The 23,565-nt window shown below is 50.6% G+C and overlaps 1 protein-coding gene across 10 annotated transcripts in view; it reads left to right on the plus strand.

The window, feature by feature from the left end:
• SHANK3 (SH3 and multiple ankyrin repeat domains 3) overlaps nt 1-23,565 on the plus strand; it is a 434,403-nt gene that overhangs the window by 394,963 nt on the left and 15,875 nt on the right. For 7 of the 10 annotated variants that reach the window (XM_083401725.1, XM_083401722.1, XM_083401727.1 and 4 more), the window contains 2 exons: nt 1,452-1,545; nt 14,838-17,151. In XM_083401725.1, the coding sequence (XP_083257851.1) occupies nt 1,452-1,545; nt 14,838-17,151 (2,408 nt within the window). Of the gene's footprint in view, nt 1-1,451; nt 1,546-14,837; nt 17,152-20,556; nt 20,610-23,565 lie in introns of all 10 variants that reach the window. The other 3 variants (XR_014502588.1, XR_014502589.1, XM_083401728.1) reach the window with 1 other exon arrangement.

Consider the following 23,565-nt stretch of genomic DNA (forward strand, 5'->3'; position numbering starts at 1 on the left):
CCATGCTTTTTCCTCTAGGACTAACTGCAGTCGTTAACAGTCACCAACAGTTTTACCATACCCATTGAGTCAATCACCTATCTCCCACTACCCTACTGAGAAAAACCCCACCCCACCCTCCCACTATACATAAGGGTCTGGCGACTTCTGTTCCAGTGTATCTGAAGAAGTGGGCATGCACACGAAAAGCTTACACCCAGAACATACGTAGTTTGTCTCTAAGGTTCTACTGGACAATTTTTTTTGTTTCTTTCGACAATGTAGGTGATGCATCCATTTTTAAAATAGTAAAAGCACTTGTCTAGGTGGAGAGCAGTCTCCCTTCAAAGCCTCGCTGTTCTTTCTCCAGAGCTGGCGGAAACCACAGTCCCAGGGATTGTGGAATGGTAGAATTGGGAAGGAGCCAGGCAGGGCATCTAGCCCAGCCGCCAGCACTGCCAGAATCCCAGCTCATGAATGCCTGAGCATAGCTGTCAACTTTCAGATTTGAAAATAAGGGTTCAGCAGCCTCACCTGTCCTGGGGACAGTCTACGGGATATCTACCAATCCAGGATAGAAGGAAAGGTTGACAGCTATGTGCCTGAGACCTGGCCATCAAACTGCCAGCATGGGATTCTTGCATCTCATGGGGGGCGATGACCTCTTAGGGTTCCTTCCACCTCCACAGAACTATGATGTGTTACTGGAAAAATCCGAGGGCTCTCTTGGACAAAAAGTAAAGACACCAACCAGGATAACTTGGAGCAAATCAGCAACCTATAGGCTTGGCCTTTATTGAACTTTTGCAACCGGGTGCTCCCCTCATTAGCAGGAGAGAGGAAAGACACAGAAAATGGTGTGCAAGACCTTATAAAAACTTTTTGAAATTCCCCTCCTCTAGGTCAAGCCCACCCCCAGAAACATCATGCATACATTACAGAAAGGAGGGGTTGAGGGAGGAGTTGTGGTGGTAACCTGAGTGTCCTGTCACCTGGCTGCTTCCCTTCTACCCCTCCCCATGAGTCATTTTCTGAAGACAAAAGGTAGTCGCAGTTTCCTGCCCCCTCAGGGAAGATCTGATCATTGTCCTTTGTTCCAGTCCATGCTGCATCCACTCCCATTTGCAAGTTCTTTGTCATCTTGATTGTCTTCTGTCTGGGACCATCAGGGTTGGCATAGCAACTGGGCAGGGCTCCTGTGGATGTGCTGGGCTGGCCTGTATCAAACCTTCCCCATTTTGTAGTCCTTCCTTCATGGAGTAAAATAAAAGTGGAACAGTGCAAATCCGATATATGGTTGATTTTCTATGAATTTATAACAGAAGTGTAGTATATGTAGTGTGTGAGTGTGAGTGTGTGTGAAGTTTGTACAAACTGAATGATGGGGGGGGGGGTTCCTGCTACAGATGCAGGGCTGGCCCTGTATATGGCCAGGCAGGAGAGTGACCCTTGTCCCCCTCTCTTTTTTCCAGTCTCTGTTTGAGCGGCAGGGGATGGCGGCCCACACTGGTCCAGAGAAACCCCACATTTCCCTGCGCAAAGGAATTCCGCGGACAAAATCTGTAGGTAGGTGTGATGTTTCTGCCGTACCCCAGACCACGACCCCAGGCTTCTCCCGTGGGTGCCAGGACCATTGCGCCACAGCTTCCAGGGGCGCAGAGACTCCTCTCTGTCATTCACAAAACGAATGAAATACCCTGAAAATCCCTGAAACAAGAGTAATTGTTAAGGAAAACTCTAGGTGCGAAGCTGCTCAGTCACCCAGCTGTTCGGGCAGAGCCCGCGGGTCCCTGTGGAATAAAGGAAGGAGTCCAGCCACCAACTGGAGCAAATAGCTGTAGACCAAAGTTTATTGCGCAATAGTTTCAAAGAGCAAATTTTGAACCCCGAGGATGGGGTGACAAAGACTTTTAAAACTTTCCCACCACATCCCAGAATACAGTTCGAAGGGGAGGGGTTAACCTTGGCAAACATGTCCAGACAAGTCCTTGGTACAAGATTAGCATAAGCAGACATGGCAGGGCAAGACTCAGGTATAAGATGAGCATAGACAAATATGTCTTAAGTGCCCACCACCCAAAAGTACAATAGAACTTCCTTTGCATGTCTGGAGCCTGAGGCGAGTCAGGTGATGAGATTTGGTTTCCTTTGGCTAACAATGAGCCCAGCAATTGTCACCTCTGGGAACTTCCTGGAGTCCTTTTGCAAGGAGGAAATAGCTTTGGAATGGGGGGAACTGGGAAAGGAGATGATTTTATATTATTTTTAAAGCTAGGTGACTTCCCTGAGCTGTCAAGTTGGAAGGATACATTCAGGCATAATATTTGTCATATTTAACTTTAAAGATGTAACCCCCCCCCCCCCCGTAATTTCCATAACAGTAATTGACTAGAAATATTATCTTATAGAATTAAACCAAATAACAAAAATCAAAAAGTTTAAGGAAAAAAATAGAAAAACCTAGAATTGAGCAAAGCCTTAACGGGATGATGGCTACAGACCTCATTTCACTGAACTATTCAGTTTCCTCAGAAGGAAATCGAGAAACCATAAACCTTAAATGATCTAATTCAAAGAAAGAGGGTAAAACTCCCCAAAATTCTGAAGTATTATAATCCTAGCTCAACCTAGGTGAAGCAAAGCGCAGTAATAAAGGGTTGAGGACTTGAAGGTACAGTTTCTAAAACTGAGTTTACAGAAAAGGTTTGAAAACCTAAATGGCAAGTTTTAGACACAGCCCAGCTTGAAGAAAGCCAAGCAGTAGTAATAAGGAGTTGAGGACTCGGCTGTGAAAACTCTAGCATTGCCTTTACAAAAAGGTTTAAAAGACCTAAATGGCACAAATTCAAAGAAAGGAATACCAGATAACCTGTTTTAGATTGTAAACAAACTCAAGAACAGAGCTGAAACGCTTCCATGGTCTAGACGTTACTGCTGATGTTAAAGATCACTAGTCGATTACTTCTCATTTCAGGGATTTTCAGGGTATTTCATTTGTTTTGTGTAATTTCTCAGTTCTGCGGCTGTCTTTTTTCTGCTGACTCCTCTCTGGCATTCGGCTGCCCTGTCTCTCAGCTTCTCTTTTAAAAACCAGCATCTCTTTTCCCCCTGGGTCTGAGGAAAGATAGGAAGGAATATCAGCTATTAGGGAGGCCTTCTCTATCTCCCCTGCTTTGCCTCCTTGTCTTTAAAGAACTGCTGGCCCTTTTAAAATTCCAGGAAAGATACCGTAGTTCATGCACCCGCCATAGCGCTGCCTCTGCGCACTCTTATCTCAGAGGAGGAGCTGCCCCTTAGAATATGTGTCTCGTATTGGTCATCTGTGCTCCCTGAATGCACAGCCCTCGGATTCTAGCAAGAGCAGTGTAGACAGATGAATACTTCGGCATCTTGGTGGTTTTTTAACGGAGTTGTCCACTCAAAAATCTGCGTGTGCAGAAGGGATGTGTGGCTCAGTGGTGGAGCACATGGTTTGCATGCAAAATGCCACAGGTTTGATCCTCAGCAGGTGGGGCAGGGACAAGCTCCTGTCTAAAACCCCAGAGAGCTGCTGCCAACCCGTGCGGACAGAGCTGGGCTAGATGGGCCAATGGGTTGACTCGGTACAGGGCAGCTTCTCTAGGGTGCTTTTGTGTTTGGGTCCCGGAGGGCAGCTTGCAGCCCCTTTGTTCCCCTCTGGTCTTTTGGGCTCAGCGCAGTGCAGCCAACTTCCAGCTCTACAGTCCTGTGGTTCTACGATTTGCTATCGCAACGGTTCTAGGTTTCGCCGTCATCAAAAATGTCTCCCTTGCCGTTGCTGTGTGTTAGACCTGTGGGGCCGCAATACGATAAGGGGGAGAGAGCGGCTGTCAGTCAAGGTAGACATAGCTGATCCAGATGATCAAAGGCCTGACCTGGTCTAAGGCAGCTTGTGTCCTGTCGTCTCCCGTTGCCGCTGCCTCCACACTCATCTGGCCATGTGGGAATTTGGCTCTGCTGGTGCTTTTGTGCCTCTCCACCCTCCCTGCCGGGATGCGGGTGGCGCTGTGGGTTAAACCACAGAGCCTAGGGTTTGGCGATTGGAAGGTCAGCGGTTTGAATCCCTGCAACAGCATGAGCTCCCGTTGTTTGGTCCCTGCTCCTGCCAACCTAGCAGTTCGAAAGTGCAAGTAGATAAATAGGTAACACTCTGGCGGGAAGGTAAACGGCATTTCCGTGTGCTGCTCTGGTTCACCAGAAGTGGCTTAGTCATGCTGGCCACATGATCCGGAAGCTGTACGCCGGCTCCCTCGGCCAGTAAAGCGAGATGAGCGCTGCAACCCCAGAGTCAGACATGACTAGACCTAATGGTCAGGGGTTCCTTTACCTTTACCTTTACCCTCCCTGCCTCGTGAACATACAATGAAACTGAATGTTGGGGGATTCAAGACAGGCAAAAGAATGTTCTTTTTCTTCATTTTTTAAAAATGCTTTTTATTGGTTTTTCCTTTAATACAGACAAACAAAATGCAGTAAAATTCAACAATCGTTTACCCACATTCTTCCCCCACACTCTGCTGAGCCTTGACTTCCTTCCCTCCCATCAACAGGTTTTCTGTTCCTTATTGTATCCAATCCTATCTACATCGTAAGATTTATTTCATTCCTGCCAGAGTCTTCAAATTTCTACAGTTATTACTTATATATTCTATAAATTTACTCCAATCTCTTTGGAATTTTGTTTCCTCCTGATTTCAGATCCCACAGATCAGTTTTGCTAGTTCTGCATAGCCAAACAAAAAAAAGGTTATTCAGGCAGCGCAGAGTGAAATTGTGGCAGGAGGCAGTGATGGCTCCCAACTTGGATTGGACATGGAGACATCCATGGCTACTAGATGTGAGGGCTCAGCTCTTCCTCCACAGCTGGAGGGAGCAATGCACCTGAATACCCATTGCAGGAAACCACAGGAGGGGAGAGGGCTCTTGAGCTGCTCAGCCTCTGTGAGAGCAGGATATTGGAGTGGATGCGCCATTGGCCTGACACATCAAGCTCTTCCTGTGATCTTATGCCGCCTCATCCTACCTTCTCCTCCTCCCAGTAAGCAGCTGTGACTCATCGACAGGGACGTCTGATGGGGCACCTCTGCCCTCCCATGCCATCCACTGCTGACCAGAACCACTACAAGCAGCCCACAGATGTGGCAGATGGTGCCCTGTGGGGTTAGGATGCAGGGAGAGCTCAAGGGACAACCTGGCCCATCTATGATGTGGCTGAGATGTTTGTACCTTGGAGACTATAGGGACGCGGGTGACGCTGTGGTCTAAACCACAGAGCCTAGGACTTGCTGATTGGAAGGTTGGCAGTTCGAATCCCCGCAACGGGGTGAGCTCCCGTTGATCTGTCCCTGCTCCTGCCAACCTAGCAGTTCGAAAGCACACCAGTGCAAGTAGATAAATAGGTACCACGGCGGCAGGAAGGTAAACAGTGTTTCCATGCGCTCTGGCACTCATCACAGTGTCCTGTTGCGCCAGAAGCAGTTTAGTCCTGCTGGCCACATGACCCGGAAAGCTGTCTGTAGACAAACACCGGCTCCCTTTGCCTGAAAGCCAGATGAGCGCCGCAACCCCATAGCCGCTTTGACTGGACTTAACCGTCCAGGGGTCCTTTACCTTTACCTTCTTCTTATTTTACCTTGGAGACCTCAGCAGGTGGAAGAACCTTTTGAGGAAGATTCATCCTCCTGACAAGGAGCCAGCTGGGAGCCAAACCACTCGCCATCCTTCTGGTGTAATAAGAGACTTGGCATGTGGCAGCCGCTCTGTGTGACTGTCGAGGCAAATCTTTTCCTGGCTTTTGTAGTGGACAGCCCCATGCTTTGGTCTGTGGCCTGATGGAGCATATGCGCGGCAAGGGTGTCCCTGTCCAGTCAGTCCTTTGGAAGCCAGGTTTGATTCGCTGACCACAAAACCAGCCCTGCTGGTCTTAGCAGAAGCCTTTGTCTTAGCAGAAATGAAATGGTCTCTTCGGAATGCCTTGGGCAGGAGGGAAACAGTGCCAGCTTAAAGGACCTCTGGCCTTATAAGCAGGGCTCAAATGAGAGGTTGTTTTGGGTGTGCAATTGGAGTGCAATTATAAGAACAAAGGGAGAGTCTGGCTAGATCCAAGTTGGTGGCCTCCTGTGGGAGGGAGTTCCACAGTTTAACTAAGTGCTGCATGGAAAAAAAAATTCTGTTCTGAATCTTCCTACAATCCGTTTCAAAATATATAGAAGAAGCTGGTTTCCCTGAGTTCATTGTGCAGCAGAATTGAAGCTATCGCTGATTCGAACAGCAAACATTGCAGAGGAAGAGTATGAGCAGCCCTGCCTGCAGCTGGCAGGAGAAGAGAACAAACGGATGACTCCCAGATGGATGTGAAATATTTCAAGAGGCTGGAGGAATGCTGGGGTGCTCTCTTTCCACAGCCCCAAATAAATCAGTGTCCTGTAAAGAGAAGCAATCTCTGTAGCCCTGCCAAATCAATTCAGTGACCTGCTGGATCAACTTTCACCAACCCCTGCCCTCCAGATGTTTCAGGCTCCAGATGTCCCATCAGCTCGCACAGCAAGCCTGAGATCTGTAACACGGCTGCACTTGTATGTCACAGCTGAGAGTCCCTAGGGCCAGGGTGTCTGGCAGCGGCTGATTGGAGCTGTGTCAAGCAACATCTGGATGGGACCAGGTTAATCATGGACTCACTGTAGAGTTGGGATGCAGGAATCTCAGCTAAAGCATCCATGACAGTCCAACCTCTGCTTAAAAACCTCCAAAGAAGGAGAGTCCACAACCTCCCGAACAGTTTGTCCTTTCAGAAAGTTATTGTTGTTTAGTTGTCATTTGGATCCATTGGTTTGGATCCTCCCCTCTGGAGCAGCAGAAAACAAGCTTGTTCCCTCTTCCATGTGACAGCCCTTGAGATATTTGAAGATGGCTGTCCTATCTCCTCTCAGTCTCCTCTTTTCCAGGCTAACCATATCCAGCTGCTTCAACCATTCAGGCTTAGTTTCCAGACCCTTGATCATCTTGGTTGCCCTCCTCTGCACACCTTCCAGCTTGTCAACATCCTTCACAAATTGTGTTGTCCAGAACTGGACACAGTATTCCAGGCATGCTCTGATCAAGGCAGAATAAAGTGGTACTATTACTTCCCTTGATCTGGGCCCTACTCTTGCTGCAGCCTAGAATAGCTTTCAGCTTTTTTCACTGCTGGTTGCCTCTCCCTGGTCTGGAGCATCCTTGAAGGGCCTTGAGAAGCAAATGCCCATCAGATAGGTGGCGTTCAGGAGACCCGAAGAATTCTCTGCTCTATCCCCATCACGCCAAAGCTGTTGCCACAACGCTGCTCCCATTGAGAAAGCGAGGAAGGGCAACCTCATGATGCGAGACATTTCTGGGCGCCTGGAAATATTCTGGAGGCGCTGATGAATAAATGGCTGTGAGTCACAGCCCAGCATCTCCCGAACTGTTCCTCCTCGGCGTGACGCTGAGGCACACGAATGGGGAAGCAGAGATCCAAGATTGGCTTTCCATAGTGGAACCCTTCCAGGTAGACCCAGAATTAGAATTTTAAAAGGCAATGATTGGCATTATTTTTTAAAAAGGAAGTGGATTCAGAGCAGGCTGCAGCAGGATCTGAGGAGGAAGGCAAAGGAGGAGGGCAGTCATCGGGCTCTGATGTTTTTATTCCAGGCTGATGAGCCAAAAAGCAAATTACCTGCATCTGAAGAAGGGAGCAGTTGCCAAAATAGACGTTGACCTCTGTGGGGCCTGAAGGGGCTCTTCTGCGTTGGCTGTTGCAGACTGTTGTAGCTGCTCTTTTAGAATTAAGTCCTATTTCATATCCTAGAATTGTAGAGTTGGAAGGACCCCGAGGGTCATCTAGTCCAACCCCCTGCAATACAGGGATTTCAGCTAAAGCATCCATGGCAGACGTCCATTCAGCCTCTGCTAAAAAACCTCCATGGAAGGACTGTTCTTTTATCTATCCTCAATTTTCCAACCTTCAGTTTGGTTCATTTGATGCTCATGACTTCTAGAGTTAGGAGAGATGGAGAAAAACTCTTCCGTATCCTCTTTCTCTATGCCATGCATGATTTCAGGACCTTCTATCATGTCACTTCTTACTTGCCTTTCGGATTAGGACATTGGCAGTTTTCTTTCCACTTCCTCATATTCTTTTTGTTCTCTTCCTTTGGGCAAGCCTTCCGTGCTTTTTTTGAAGGAAGCCTTCTTGCCTCTAACAGCATCTTTGACTAAACTCATCAACCATTCCGATGATCTATGCTCCAACTGAGTCAAACCTCGGTTCCCAAATGCCTCCGTTATCTTACGTTTCGGCTCCCGAATGCCAGAAACCCGGAAGTAAATGCTCCGGTTTTCAAACGTTTTTCGGAACCTGAACGTCCGATGCCTCGGTTGTTGAATGTTTCTGAAGTTGAATGGTCTTTTGGAACGGATTACATTCGACAACCAAGGTTTGACCGCATTGTGTTTTTGTAAACAACACCCAAGCTTTTGGGAGTGCCTTAACGCCCTTGACTTTGCCTTTCAACTTCCCTTTTTACCAATCTCCTCCTTTGGGGGACATTTCCTCTTTCTGAACTGTTGAGAAGAGGATGTTTTGTTAGACGGACCACTGGCCTCATCCAGCAACCCTCCTGCCTCTTTTTGAGTTGGTTATCCAAGTGCTGTCCCTGAAAAAGAAACTTGTGAAGGTGTATAAAAGTGTTGGGCACGGGCTCTTTCTGCCAAGTGAATCGTACCACAGGGCAAGAGAGTAGAACACATGGCCTCTTCCTCTCTGGCTCTGTGATTTCATGAGATCCCTGCGCATCCTCTGACCCACTTTGACTCAGCTCTGCTGGTATTAAAAAGGACTAATTGCCTCCGATTAGCACCCTGCTAGTCACTGGCGCACTTTTAATGATATGTTGGACAACACAGAGAACAGCCCCGTCGTCAGGCATTGTGAGCCACCCCGTCTTCCCCCCAGGGATTCCCAAAGAGTTAATTATGGACAATGGCAACAATCCGCCAGTGATTCACTTCAGAGCCAAGGGCTGGCCTTCCCAGATACTCCTGGAATCCAGTTCGACAGAGTCGCAAAACACTCGGGGGAAGAGGCACGATGGCAAGATTTGTGGAGCAGCAGAATCATAGAACTGTAGAGGGACCCCAGAGCACATCTAGTCCAGCCCCTTGCTTGCAAACCTTCGAGGAAGGTTTCTGAGGAAGTCTGTTCCACACTTGAAGAGCTCTCACGGCTAGAAGGTTCTTCCTGTTTATGGTGGCCATGTGCCCTCTTTTTCCAGGACACATCCTCGTTTTTGTGGGAATGTGAAATGAGAGTCGTCATAGCAATAAATACCGTATTTTTCATTCTATAAGACGCACTTTTCCCCTCCTAAAAAGTAAGGGGAAATGTGTGTTCTGTTGGGAGCCGCCCAGAGTGGCTGGGGAAACCCAGCCAGATGGTTGGGGTATAAATTCTTATTCTTATCCAGTGGGGTTGGTCTGTCTTGATCCCACAGAGCAAGCAAGTCAGGGTTTCCAAACTTGCACAGAACTCCCTCCCCTTCAGCACGCAGCCAAAAATTGTGCTGTTTCTTTTTTCAAAGGGAATGGAAGATTCTGGTTGAATCTAGACCTAAGTCTTTCATATTTAATGTTTTATTATGCTTTTATATTTGTTGGAAACAGCCCAGTGAGGCTGCAGCAACCCAGTGAGATGCGTAGGACACAAGTATTATTATTATTATTATTATTATTATTATTATTATTATTATTATTATTTCAATAAGAGATTTCCAAATACTGCAGCCATTTTCTTTCCTCTTATTATTTATGCAAATCTGCACATACCACTATGTCATAAACAACATCAAAGTGGTTTACAATAATACCTATATATAATGAAAACACATAAAAATTTAAATTCAGAGGCCCATCAACGAGCTATTGTGGAAAGCCTGATGGAATGAAGAAGTTTTCGGCAGACGTGTCAATATTGAGGCAGAAGTTCCCTTCTCGGTGTCCCTTGGCAGAGCTCCCCGAAGACACGGCCAGTGACACTGAAGGCTCTGTTTCATGTTTCTGTCAATGAACCTCGCCAACTCAGGGGTCAACCAAGGACACTCGTTGCCCTGGCAATCCAGCCTCTCTCTCCACTCCGTTCAAGTTAATGGCGGAATTGCTTTCTCAATTAATTTGCAGGAGGAGAAAGAATAGACTGCACTCCCCCCCCACAAGAGACAGGTGAGGGTGGAAGCCCACCTGCCCTGCTAAGGAACCTTGGTGTGAAACAAAGTTCTTGCAGAGGGGCTAAGATTCCTTTTCCTTGCCCTTTCTGGGGATTCGAACTCTTTATTCTCCCACCCCATGTAGGTCAGTGGAGAGATTTTCTCCACTGAATTGCATGGCGAGTGGGGCAGAGAAGAGTCTGCACACATACCCAAAAACCAAGAAGGATATGCCCAGTCCTGCTCTCTTCTTCTTCTTCTTCTTCTTCTTCTTCTTCTTCTTCTTCTTCTTCTTCTTCTTCTGCGATCCCTCGTAGCCGAGTAAGATTGTCTTCCATAAACACGGTTTTAACAATGAGTCCGTAAGTGACTGTGGAGGCCAATTCTGGATCCACACATCCTTCCACAGTGGGGACATTGGTTTCCAAGTTGATCATGGTGAGGGTTTGCCAAGTGTGCCTTCCTCTTAACACGTTTCCCCCTTGCGTCCTGAGTTCGAGTGTCTTCAAAGCCCATGACACCTTTGGGAAAGGCTGTTCTCCAACTGGAGCGCTCGCAGGCCAGTGTTTCCCAGTTGTCGGTGTTTATGCTACATTTTTTTAGATATGCCTTGCGGAAGTTCTTAAACCTCTTTTGTTGACCACCAGCATTGCGCTTTCCATTTTTAAGTTTGGAATAGAGTAGTTGTTTTGGAAGACGATCATCAGGCATCCACACAACATGACCAGTCCAACGAAGTGGATGTTGAAGAATCATTGCTTCAACACTAGTGATCTTTGCTTCTTCCAGTACACTGGTATTAGTTCGCCTGTCTCCCGAAGCACCTTGCCAGTCCTGAATGTGCCATGTTCCTTGGCTCTGTGCTCTCGCTTTTGTGTGCATGGCCAGCATCCTACAGGACTGGGACACTGACGTCATTTCTTTTAAAGTCTTTATTGAAGTAAATCAAAGAACAATACAATAAAACAATACAATACAATAAAAATAATAGAAGTGCAAAAAAAAAAAAAGCAGCGCATTATATCTAGAAGAGACTTAATATTAGGTTGGCAGAGTACTTAAGACGATTAGGAAAGCTAAATTTCACATTGTACTGTAGAGATGGAGTCCTGAGGCTGTGTTTGTTTTATAGAAGATAAACCCCCATCAAGCAGCATAAGATTTTTCAAGGTTCTCCAAGCCATTGGCAACACATAATTTGTGACTTGTTTTCCCCGCCTAGCTAATGCTAAGCTCCGTGTATTTTTATACTGAAGCAGAAGCTGGGGCAACTGAGAATCTGGGCAGCTGCCAGCATCCATGTCAAGAACTCCAGAGAGCTGAAACTTTTCAATGGATCGTCCCACAGATTTAGCAAACAAAGCCGCAGCAAAGTTGCAATGGGATGTTTCAGCATTTTAGACGGGCGGCAAGTTCTTGCCTTAGGTGGCTGGGACAGGGGACTGCAGGGGTATCGCATAGTTTGGCAAACAGCCTTACTGGAAAAGTTATCGCACAAATTAAAAGTGTCAAGGGGACAAGAGAAATGTGACAATTTCCATGATGTCTGGCATGGTTTTATTGCATATACAGTGGTACCTCGGGTTAAGAACTTACCGTATTTTTTGCTCTATAAGACTCACTTTTTCCCTCCTAAAAAGTAAGGGGAAATGTGTGTGCATCTTATGGAGTGAATTCAGGCTGCGCAGCTATCCCAGAAGCCAGAACATCAAGAGGGATTGCTGCTTTCACTGCCCAGTGATCCCTCTTGCTGTTCTGGCTTCTGAGATTCAGAATATTTTTTTTTCTTGTTTTCCTCCTCCAAAAACTAGGTGTGTCTTGTGGTCTGGTGCGTCTTATAGAGCGAAAAATACGGTAATTCGTTCTGGAGGTCTGTTCTTAACCTGAAACTGTTCTTAACCTGAAGCACCACTTTAGCTAATGGGGCCTCCCGCTGCTGCTGCACCGCCACTGCACAATTCCTGTTCTCATCCTGAAGCAAAGTTCTTAACCCAAGGTACTATTTCTGGGTTAGTGGAGTCTGTAACCTGAGGCGTATGTAACCTGAAGCGTATGTAACCCAAGGTATCACTGTACAAATAGTGGAGCACATGGATGGAAAGTATCCCCATGTAATGGGATGGCTTGGCTTACAGAAACCAGGGAGGATTTCTTGCTTTTTTGGTTTTTTTAAAATATCACCACCATCATTCTATCCCACCATCTGCATCCTGTAGCAGCAAAGAAGTCTATGCAATAAGTGAAATGCTGCAAAGTTAATGGTAAAGTTTATTATAATTTGTCTTGGCATTACAGTGGTACCTCGGTTTACGAACTTAATCCGTTCCGGAAGTCCGTTCTTAAACCAAAACTGTTCTTAAAGCGAGGTGCGCTTTCCCTAATGAGGCCTCCCACCGCCGGTGCCCTTCCACCATTCGGATTCTGTTCTTAGACCGAGGTAAAGTTCGCAAACTGGGACACTATTTCTGGTTTTGCGGCGTTTGTAAACCAAATCGTTCTTAAACTGGACTGTTCTTAAACCAAGGTGCCACTGTTTCGGAGGGTTGTTCGCAACATGAGCAGAACGCGACCCACGTCTGCACGTTTGCGCGTGCGTGGGTCATGATTTGCCACTTCTGCACATGCGCATGACGTCGTTCTGAGCATCTGCGCATGCACGAGCGGCGAAACCCAGAAGTAACCCGTTCCGTTATTTCCGGGTCTCCGCAGGGCACAACCGGAAAAGACGTAACCTAAACCGAATGTAACAAGAAGTATGACTGTACAATGTTAGTTCCTAAAATTGCCATCTTCCAAGGACTCCCTCATCAATTGGAAATGCCTAAAATGGCCGTTGCCTGTATGTCTGAGAAACTCATTTGTTAGTATTTTGAAGTTCCATAAAACCACTTGAAAAGAAAACTAAAGAGGCAGGCCAGGCCAGCCCAAATCCCAGTGGGGCTTCTCCAAAAGAGGCACTAGGAGAGGCTTTGCTTAGAAAAGTGCTCTGGAACAGCCCTGATGCTGCAGGCAGGGGGCCCATCATCCAGGACCAGTGTGGCTAGCTAAATGCCTGAATGGGAAGCCCACAAGAGGGGGGTTATATGAAGGTACAAGCCCAACCAGACCTGGGCTCCCTTTTGCCTACTGGCAGCTAGTATCCACCGCTGAACACAGATAATAATGGCAATAATAATTTTATTATTTATACCCCGCCCATCTGGCCGGGTTTCCCCAGCCTTTCTGGGCGGCTTCCAACAGAACGCTAAAATAAAACTTCAAACATTAAAAAAAAACTCCCCTAAACAGGGCTGCCTTCAGATGTCTTCTAAAAGTCAGGTAGTTGTTTATTACAAGAGAGGCTCTACCTCTCTTTCAAATCAGAACCAGTGAAGGCGGTGAAGGTCCTGTGTGAGTGTCTGGAGGCGGTTGGAGGATGGATGGCGGCTAACGGATTGAGGTTGAATCCTGACAAGACAGAAGTACTGTTTTGGGGGGATAGGGGGCGGGCTGGTGTGGAGGACTCCCTGGTCCTGAAAGGGGTAACTGTGCCCCTGAAGGACCAGGTGCGCAGCCTGGGAGTCATTTTGGACTCACAGCTGTCCATGGAGGCGCAGGTCAATTCTGTATCCAGGGCAGCTGTCTTCCAATTCCACCTGGTACGCAGGCTGAGACCCTACCTGCCCGCGGACTGTCTCACAGAGTGGTGCATGCTCTGGTTATCTCTCGCTTGGACTACTGCAATGCGCTCTACGTGGGGCTACCTTTGAAGGTGACTCGGAAACTACAACTAATCCAGAATGCGGCAGCTAGACTGGGGACTGGGGGCGGCCGCCGAGACCACATAACACAATTTAAAGTGCTGGTGTTGACCTTTAAAGCCCTAAATGGCTTCGGCCCAGTATACCTGAAGGAGTGTCTCCACCCCCATTATTCGAGCTCCGGGGGCCTTCTGGTGGTTCCCTCATTGCGAGAAGCAAAGCTACAGGGAACCAGGCAGAGGGCCTTCTCGGTAGTGGCGCCCACCCTGTGGAACGTCCTCCCATCAGATGTCAAAGCGATAATTAACTACCTGACATTCAGAAGACATCTTAAGGCAGCCCTGTTCAGGGAAGTTTTTAATCTGTGATAGTTTAGTGTATTTTTGGTTTCTATGGAAGCCGCCCAGAGTGGCTGGGGAAACCCAGCCAGATGGGCAGGGTACAAATAATAAATTATTATTATTATTATTATTATTATTATTACCTTGACAGCTGATGGGAGGGCATTCCATAGGGGGGGTCTAGTATACTGGACTGAGGCCATTTAGGGCTTTCAAGGTCAGCACCAACACTTTGAATTGTGCTCAGAAACGTACTGGGAGCCAATGTAGGTCTTTCAAGACCGGTGTAATATGGTATCAGCGGCAACTCGGATGCCCTACACAGCCATTGGGTGGAGTCCAACAGCATCTGGGGGGTCACCACAAGCTGCCCGTCCCCAGTTCAACCGTCCCCAGTTCAACCTGAGCCTTAGGAGGGGGAGCGGCCAGCAGGGCCAGGGGCAGCCTGTTAGGGGGTCTGTGACTCACTTCCTGGTTTGCCAACCCGTTGTTTCCTTTCCCACTGAGCAATACTTGACGTTTCCCGTTGTGCTGGTTTGCAGGTGAAGATGAGAAATTTGCCGCTTCCCTAATGGACGGGAAGTTCCCCCGGAGCACCTCCATGCAAGACACGGTCCGGGAAGGGCACGGCATCCCGCCCCCGCCCCAGACGGCCCCTCCCCCTCCGCCGTCCCCCTATTACTTTGACACGGGCCCTCCCCCGTCCTTCTCCCCCCCTCCACCCCCGGGAAGGGTCTACGACACAATCCGCTCCAGCTTCAAGCCGGGCTTGGAGGCCAAGCTCCACGGGCTGCCGCAGGTGATCAGCGCGGCCGAGATGTACGACCAGGCGAGGACGCCCCTCCCTTACCCCGAGCGGCAGAAGCGGGCACGCTCCATGATCATCCTGCAGGACTCCTCGCACGTCCCCGTGGAGCCCACCGACATCCCCCGCCCCGCCCCCTCGGCCACCCCGCCCGAGAAGCTGAAGCGGAAGGGGCGCGGAGTGGACAACCCCTACGCCAACATGGGCCAGTTCAACGTCAGCCTCTTCACCCCCGCCAAGCCCCAGAGGAAGAAGAGCCCGCTGGTGAAGCAGCTGCAGGTGGAGGATGCCCAGGAGCGGGCGGCCCTCTCCATCATGGGGGGCTTCACGCGGGAGCCGTCCCCCACCAGGCGCAGCCACCGCCTGGGCATGGAGTACCAGCCGCAGCAGGTGGACGCCTCCAGCCTCCCCTTCGCCACTGCCATCGCCGGGGTCATGAAGGACAGAGATCGGCGCCTCGACGAAAAGCGGAAATCCACTGTCTTCCTCTCGGTCGGGGCCATTGAAGGCAGCCCCCCCACCATCGAGATGCCATCGCTGCAGCAGTCGAGGTCGATCGATGAGCGGCTCCTGGGCAGCCGGGACGTCCTTCTGCCTTCCCCCGTCTCAGCTTTAAAGCCATTGATCAGCAGCTCCTCGTCGACGTTCATCCACCCTCTCACGGGGAAGCCCCTGGATCCCAACTCGCCTCTGGCGCTTGCGCTGGCCGCAAGGGAGCGGGCGCTGTCTACCCAGGTCCCCTCCAGGGCGCCCACCCCCATCCACAGCCCGGACTCGGACCGCGCGGCGCCCCTGTTTGTGGACATCCAAACCAAAGAGCACGAGAGGGGGGAGCTGGAGGGAGGGGCCCTCGCCTCGCCCGCCTACTCGCCCGGGGTCAAGGCGCCCACACCGGGAGTCTTGTCCCCGGCGCAGAGCCACTGGGGGATGCCAGCTGCGGTGAGGAAAGAGGGAGAGGCGCGGGCCGAGACCCCCGCCAAGGAGGAGAGGAAAGCGGAGGACCGGAAGTCAATGATCATCAGCATCGTGGACACGTCGCAGCAGAAGACGGCCGGCCTCGTCATGGTCCACGCCACGAGCAATGGCCAGGACCTCGGTCTCGAGGTGAAAGAGGAGAAGCCGCCCATTCCCGAGGGGGGCCTGGAGCCCACGGAGGCATCCCTGGCTGAGGCGCAGCCCAGTCCCGTGGCTGGGGTGGCACCCGTCAGCCCGGTCTCTGACAAGACCCTGGGTCAAGGGAGCTCAGAGGAGGAGGTGGAGCCCTACACGGTCACCCTGCCACCCGCCCAGCTGTCTTCGAGCGACGAGGAGACGCGAGAGGAGCTGGCCAAGATCGGTCTGGTTCCTCCGCCGGACGAGTTTGCGAACGGGGTCCTGGTCACCACCCCCGGCACCCCCATCAGCCAGCTGGCCTCTCCCGTCATCGCCACGCCATCCATGCCAGCGGCTGCTGTAGCACCTTCTACCGCTGGTGGAACACCCTCAGGGAAGCCCTCTGATGCCCCCACGGCCCCGGAGTCCGCGGCGGACTCTGGAGTGGAAGAGGTGGACACCAGGAGCTCGAGCGATCACCACCTGGAGACCACAAGCACCATCTCCACCGTCTCCAGCATGTCCACGCTGTCCTCCGAGAGCGGGGAGCCCACCGACACCTACACTTCCTTTGCGGACGGACAAACTTTTATACTCGAGAAGCCACCAGTGCCTCCAAAGCCAAAACTCAAGTCCCAGCTCAGCAAGGGGCCGGTTACTTTCAGGGACCCTCTCTTGAAGCAGTCTTCGGACAGCGAGCTCATCTCCCAGCAACACGCGGCCATGCTGGCTTCCGCCAGCATCGGCCGGCCACGCTACCTCTTTCAGCGAAGGTCCAAGCTGTGGGGGGACCCCCTGGACAGCAGGCCGACGCATGGGGCTGAGGATGACAAACCAACTGTGATCAGCGAGCTCAGCTCCCGGCTCCAGCAGCTGAACAAGGACACGCGCTCCCTGGGGGAGGAGCCCGCTGGGAGCGTGTTGGATCCTGGGAAGAAGTCCCCCGTGGTCGCAGCACGGTAAGCCAGAGGGGTGGCCGGGAAAGGAGGCGGGGGAAGGGGGCGGGAGAGCAGGCAGAAGGAAATCCCAGATTCGATTCCCCGGTAGCATAGTCTCCAGGCAGAGCTGGGAATACCCGCTTCCTGAAGCTCTGGAGAGTCACGGCTGCCGGCCAGTGTAGAAAATACAGTACGATCGCATCTCACGCGTGTTTCACCCATGACATTTCAGCCATACGTGGCTGGAGGCTGGCTGGTTGGAATTGTGCAGGTTACAAGTCAGGAGAGCTGGACAGCACTTTTGGTTCTGGGAAATGCCACATCTTTAAAACTCTCTGATGTGCTTGCAGGGTGGGCAGAGGCAAGGCCCTCTTGGCGCACTGCTTATGGGATGCTCTCACAAGGCCATCTGAATTCCCATAAGGTTTTGTGCTAGGTTTGTCCGGCGCAAAAAGAACTTTTAAGCTCTATGCCTCACTTGGCGGGCAAGGTCTTCCCAGCACGCCAGGTCTAGGGAACTTGGGTGGGATTGCCATACGTCCTTTTTCCAGGACACGTCCTCTTTTTCATGGGTACAGCCATCATAGCAATCCATAGCTAAAAGGAGAAGTTGGAAAATGTGTTGTCTTTTTTCAAAATATGGCAACCCTAAACTAGGGGTGCTCACACGGGGAGGTGGGTCCAAGTGTGCAGTATACCTGTTTTTGAACATATGCAGAACCCTTGGAACCGAACCCCCGTGTGAGATGCGATCGTACCGTAATCAGCTATATGCGCCAAGAGGCATGGGTGCCAGTATAAGGCAGAAGCTCTCCACGGCTCCAGCCAGCATGGTAGGGCTGGGGGACATCAGGCAGAACCCCTGGGAGTTGTTTTTGAAGGTGGAGGGGCAGGGGCAGGGGGGGATGAGGGAAAGGTTGATCCCCTCCCCCACTCGGGCATTCCCTCCCTCCTTCCCCTGCCCTTGGAGTGTGTCCAGACCAGCCTTCTCCTCCCATGCTCCCGTCCCCTGTTCCCCCTGTTTGCCCAAAATGATGAGCCTGGGTGCATTCCTAGCACTTGGGTGTGTCTGTTCTCATCTTAAAAAAAACCAAAACCCTTATTTGTTTGTTTGTTACATTGGTTAGTTGATTTATCTTGCCCTAGGCAATCTAAAGAAACTTACACATTTGCTCAACTGCACCCATGTGCTGCCCAGGGGGAAAGTGGGGAGCCAAACCAGTTTCACGGGTCGCATTAGGTTTGGCCCAGGCTGAGGAGACCTCGGCTCACCAAATGAGGCTGGGCTCAAAGCCCTGGAAGCCAGCGTGGCCAGGGGGCAGGGCTCCTCGCCCCTCCTCCTGCCCGCCAGAGTTGCCTTGCCGGCTCCTGCAGCAGAAATTCCTTTTTGCTTGATTGTTAAAAAACCTCAAGGCCATTTACGAGAAGAAAATGTCACAGCAATGCTTTAAAGCATGCAAACGGTTAAGCTACTAAAACAGGAAAAGATTTGCACCTACTTTCTATGCCTCTAGGTAGGCTTGCCCAAACAATAATGTTTTCAGCAGGCACTGAAAAGAATGCAGTGAATGCACCTGCTTGAGATCAATAGGCAGGGAGTTCCAGAGTTTGGGTCAGGCATAGGCAAACTCGGCCCTCCAGATGTTTTGGGACTACAACTCCCATCATCCCTGACCATTGGTCCAGTTAGCTAGGGTTGATGGGAGTTGTAGTTCCAAAACATCTGGAGGGCCGAGTTTGCCTATGCCTGGTTTAGGTGTTGCCACACTAATCAATCGAATGCTTGCAAAGGCAGAATGGGTATTATGTCGCAACTGCAATAGTACAAATTCCTCCAATGGAAGCGGTCAGATGGGATTATATGGAGCAAAGTAATCTCTCAGGTAGACTGGTCCCAAGTTGTTAAGTGCTTTATATACTAGCAGTTTCACCTTGAACCTGGCCTGGTAGCAAATTGGAAGCCAGTGCAGGTCTCTTGAGCACAAGTGCTGTTTGCTAACAACGTCATGCTGCAGCATCTTGCCCCAACTGTAGCCTCTGGATCATGTGCAAGGGAAGCCCCACAAAGTGCACATGGCAGTAATCAGTGCCTGTCTGTCAACCCCTGCACACATGCATTGTGGTCCCTCCGGCTGCTTTAAGGATGCACTAGACATGGAGCTGCTCTCCAAGAGAAAGTCTGAGTGCAGTGCGTAAAAGTTTGGGCAGGGAAGGAGGAAATGTGAGACAGCAGTTAGGGAAAGGGCCATGTGCCCCACACTGGAGACAGCGGGATTATGGGATGCAGCTAGGACAGTGCCTCCGAGGAGCAGATTACACAGAAGTTGCTTGTCTGGACAGACTCTCCCCTCCTACAAATGACCCTCTCCTTTGCCATTTCCCATCAAACTTCAGACCTTCCCGTGGGTTGTTTTTAATTGAAATCGACCCCCTTTGCTGATTAGGCTCTTCAGCACAGTCCATGCTGCTGCGTGGTTCATTTCATATCCATTTATAAGCTTCAGAGTCACAGCTTGGTGTCACCAAGAAGGGTGGCAAGAGCAAGCTCTTTGAATCATAGTCTTGTAGAGTTGGAAGAGATCCCCAAGGGTCCTCTAGTCCAACCCCTGCAATGCAGGAATCTCCCCAACGTGGGGCTCAGACCCATATTGACTGAGCTACTGACAATGCACTGGCAAGATTTCTGACTAGTCATAGAATTGTAGCATCTGAGCCAACCCTCTGCAAGGCAGGAGAGCATCAACATCATGACATGAGTGACAGCAATGTTTTGAAAACAATGCCCGCATTATTTCTCCCTGGTCCCTAAAAGCGCATGCCGCATGCCGTGGTAAATATATCTTATCTATTTCTGTGTTTGTGTGTCTGTATAGATATTGCAAATCCTTTGTGAGTTCTGTATGGAACTTCAAAGAGGCAGCCCTCCCTAAGACTGACCTCCTCCCTCCATCCCGACCTTCCCACCTTTCTACCCTTTCCCGGCTATCCAATCCCAAGATCTCTGAAGCGAAAGGGAGCCCTGCCTTTACCGGCCTTCCTTGCCACACAGACATCTTGCCCAGGCCAGAGCATCACCTACCCTTTGACTCTAGGACTGTGTCGGAGCACTGGGGGTGAGGCTGAGGTCAGCACAGGAGCCCAGCCACATCCTCCGGTCCTGGTCCCAAGGTCAAAGGGCACAGAGAAGAGCCCTCGCCTCCCACTAGGCGACCCTGCTCAAGACACAGTGCCGCCTGAGGCCAGCTCATCCCCAAAGCGAAGGTCCATTTCACAATTGGTTCTCTCTTAAGCAACAGATGGGTGCTCTGGATGTGTGACTTTGGAGTCAGTTCCTAAATGTGGAAAAAGAGAGGAGGATTTATATCTATTTATTTATATATTCAGTGTGCTGTTTGGAAAACCCGCAATTGCTTTGTATTCCTACAGATCGGAAAAAGAGAGTGAAGAGAAATAAGCCTTTTAGGCATTTAGCTCCTAGGGTAACGCTTCCTCTTTCTATATAAACTCATCAATTAATTCTGTCTTCGGTCAAAAGGCGTCCATGTCCCTGACGTGAGCTTCCAGCTGCTGAGGTTAACAACACCCCCCATTTCCTTGTAGGCTTTGCTGCTGCATCCGTCTCCTGCAAAGAGCCAAAACAGACCGGCAGGTCCCAGGTCAGGCAAGGGCAGGTGCACAGAAACAGAAGAATCATCGAATCTCAGAGTTGGAAGGGACCCCTGGGGTCAAGGCAGGAATCCCAGTGGGTGGCCATCCAATCTCCAATGAAGGAGAGTTCACCACCCCCTGAGGTGCCCGGGTGTGTGAGTGCCACACAACCTTTGCTTGCCGTGGCAGTAGTTATGCCGTGAGGCAAAAGAGCAGGCTTCTTGCGTATGGCGACCGATGCTGCGATTACTCCCCTGCAAGCCAACTTTGGCATTCTTACATCTTGCCATCATCATGTGGCTTCAGCCAGGAGGTTCCTGAGCCTTGTTTTTTATTATCGTGGCTGGTATGTTGGGAGTATTCACAAGATTGGTTTCCAGTGCAGAAGGTTGACTCTTGGGGCTATTGCCTTGCAGCACCCAGCTCACACAAACAGCAGTCTCCGGAAAACCTTGAGATATCAAAGGTGAAATGAGGAGAAGGGCTGTGGTTTTGTGGCACAGCCTATTCTAAAGGTGGAGAGGGCCATCGATGGCCACAAGCCACAATGACTCTCCTGCACCTCCACAGTCAGAGGAAGCAATGCTTCTGAACCACAAGAGGGGAGAGGCATCTTGTGCTCGGATCCTGCTAGCGGGTTTCCCATAATAGGCACCTGGTCGGCCACTGTGAGAAGAGGATTCTGGGCTAAGACTCTCCTTAGCTTCTTACTTCCTTGTTTCTTTTTCTAAGAATGTGAGATCCTAAATCAGATCCTGTCCATAGTGCCTTCCTTGGCAATGGCATTTAATTACATGCTACGCCACTTTGCACCCTGGCCACAGACATGTGGTCTGCCGATGCTTTCTGTGGCAGAGTGAACTTTGGCAGAGAGGGTGCCAAACTTCTCCCAATCACAGCAGGGACCCGCAAGGCTGGTGCCAAGCCATTCCCCACCCTTTGGGCAATGCAGAGTCTGGAGGGGCAGAGCCTGATGTTTTCCATGGGACGGGCAAGAGAGAAAACGCCTCTTGGAGATTGTGGGTTACTGGGTGCTCACTTTCTGCAGAACTCAGAGGCAACCGAGCAGATGCAGGAGAGGCCCCGATCCAAAAGCAGCCAAGGGGAGGGGAAGGGCTCTTTGCCAGAGAGAGGAGGAGGTGTCTTCCTGATTTTGCAGGCACACAGCCTACAAGGATCCAGGGGCATTGTGGGTAACAAATCACAGCATGCATGCGTAACCTACCGACCCCTGACAGCTTCACTTCATCCGCTCACTAACGTTTCTCCGTTCCCAGCTCATGTGCCCCATTGCTCAGCCCGGCGAGTGGGGAGATGAGCAATGGGTCGTGGCCTCTGGCTCCTGCATGTTCATGGAGGGGGGTGGAGTTGGGCCTGGGGGCAGGGGGCGGTGTTGCATCTGTTCCCAAGGAGTGTCTCTTTCACAGCGCTGTGCCCCTGAGAGATGGCTCTAAATTTTGAAAGGGTGCAAACCAAACTGGACGTGGTTTCCCTCCAGGGAAACTGAGGCAGCAAGCAAAAGAATTATTCCAAACAGTGCTCCCAGGTTTTGAGAGCGTTTTTCAGAGACAAGACATTTGACAGGCCTGACCCATTCGAACTATTCCGGTGCGTCTCACACAGCTCTTGCAGCGACTTTTGGAAGTCGTCTCCTGAGCGTGCCTCCATCCTGGGATTACATGAGGGTGCTTCAGCTATGTGCCATTTCTGGGACTCCGCCTTGATGCCGAGTCTCCGTTCACCGGCGCATCCCTGGAAATGATGCTCAAGCAGAGCGCAGTATGATGGCATCTCACACGTGTTTAACTTGCACTGTTTCAACCATGCGCTGATGACAGCTGGCTGGCTGGAATCGCGTGGGTAAAATCCACAGAAGCCAAAGAACTGGAAAGCTTTTTTTGCACCAGGTCTGCTTGGGGTTACCTGGTGCATAAGGAGCTTTTGAGCTCCGCTGTGAGGTCCAAGTCCAGGCTGTAGGTGGGGGTAGGGACAGGGCCCGCCTAGCGTGTCAGCCCTGGGGTGCTCTTGCAGGACCCTGTGGAGCCATCCAAGTTCCTGCGAGATCTTGCAGGAGCATCCCTCGCCACTCAGCAAGCAACGCCCACTCAGTGTGTGGGCTTTGAGAGGGCTGCGGATTCACTCTGCCCCCATTCCCATGCATATGCAAAACCCTTGCCGCTGTACCCCGCGTAAAATGCAGCCGTACTCTATTTCTCAAAGTCAACCTTGTGACACTCAGTGGGGTGTCCAAAGTGGCTTTTGTGTGGCAACCTCCTCCTGGAATCTTGGCACACAGCTAGAATGTGTGTTTGTGAATACTAGGAGCAGGTTGAAGCCTAAGAGTAAGCTGTTTTTCGTCCCCACACCACCCTTGCCAAGAACCCCAATCCAGAAAAAGATTTTTCCCCCCAGGTGACCCCATTGAACTTCTCCAGATGTGTCTCTGGATGGGGCCCTGCAGCTACCCTCAGAGATGTCTTGCACCCAGTGGGTGCTGAATGGCAGAGAGGGGAGGGCCATAAGGCAGCCAATCCCATAGCCTGCCAACCGCTTCAGACTCGCATCTCCTATCAGCCCTGGCCATCATTTGCAGACTGGAGGGCACCAGGTTGGCAAAGGCTGCCTTCCGCCTTCCTTTAACCAATTTGCACCCTGCTTCGTGTGTGAGGCTCTCGAGCTGACAAGGAGATGGTAGTCGAGCTGCCATGGCAACTAGAAAATTTGGCTTCTGTTCCTCAGAAGATGAGCTGGGTGGGGCAAGTGGAGGGGATGCAGCAAGCAGAAAAC

This window comes from Podarcis tiliguerta (genome assembly GCF_965153285.1).
Source record: "Podarcis tiliguerta genome assembly, chromosome: 10".
Classification (NCBI taxonomy): Eukaryota; Metazoa; Chordata; class Lepidosauria; order Squamata; family Lacertidae; genus Podarcis; species Podarcis tiliguerta.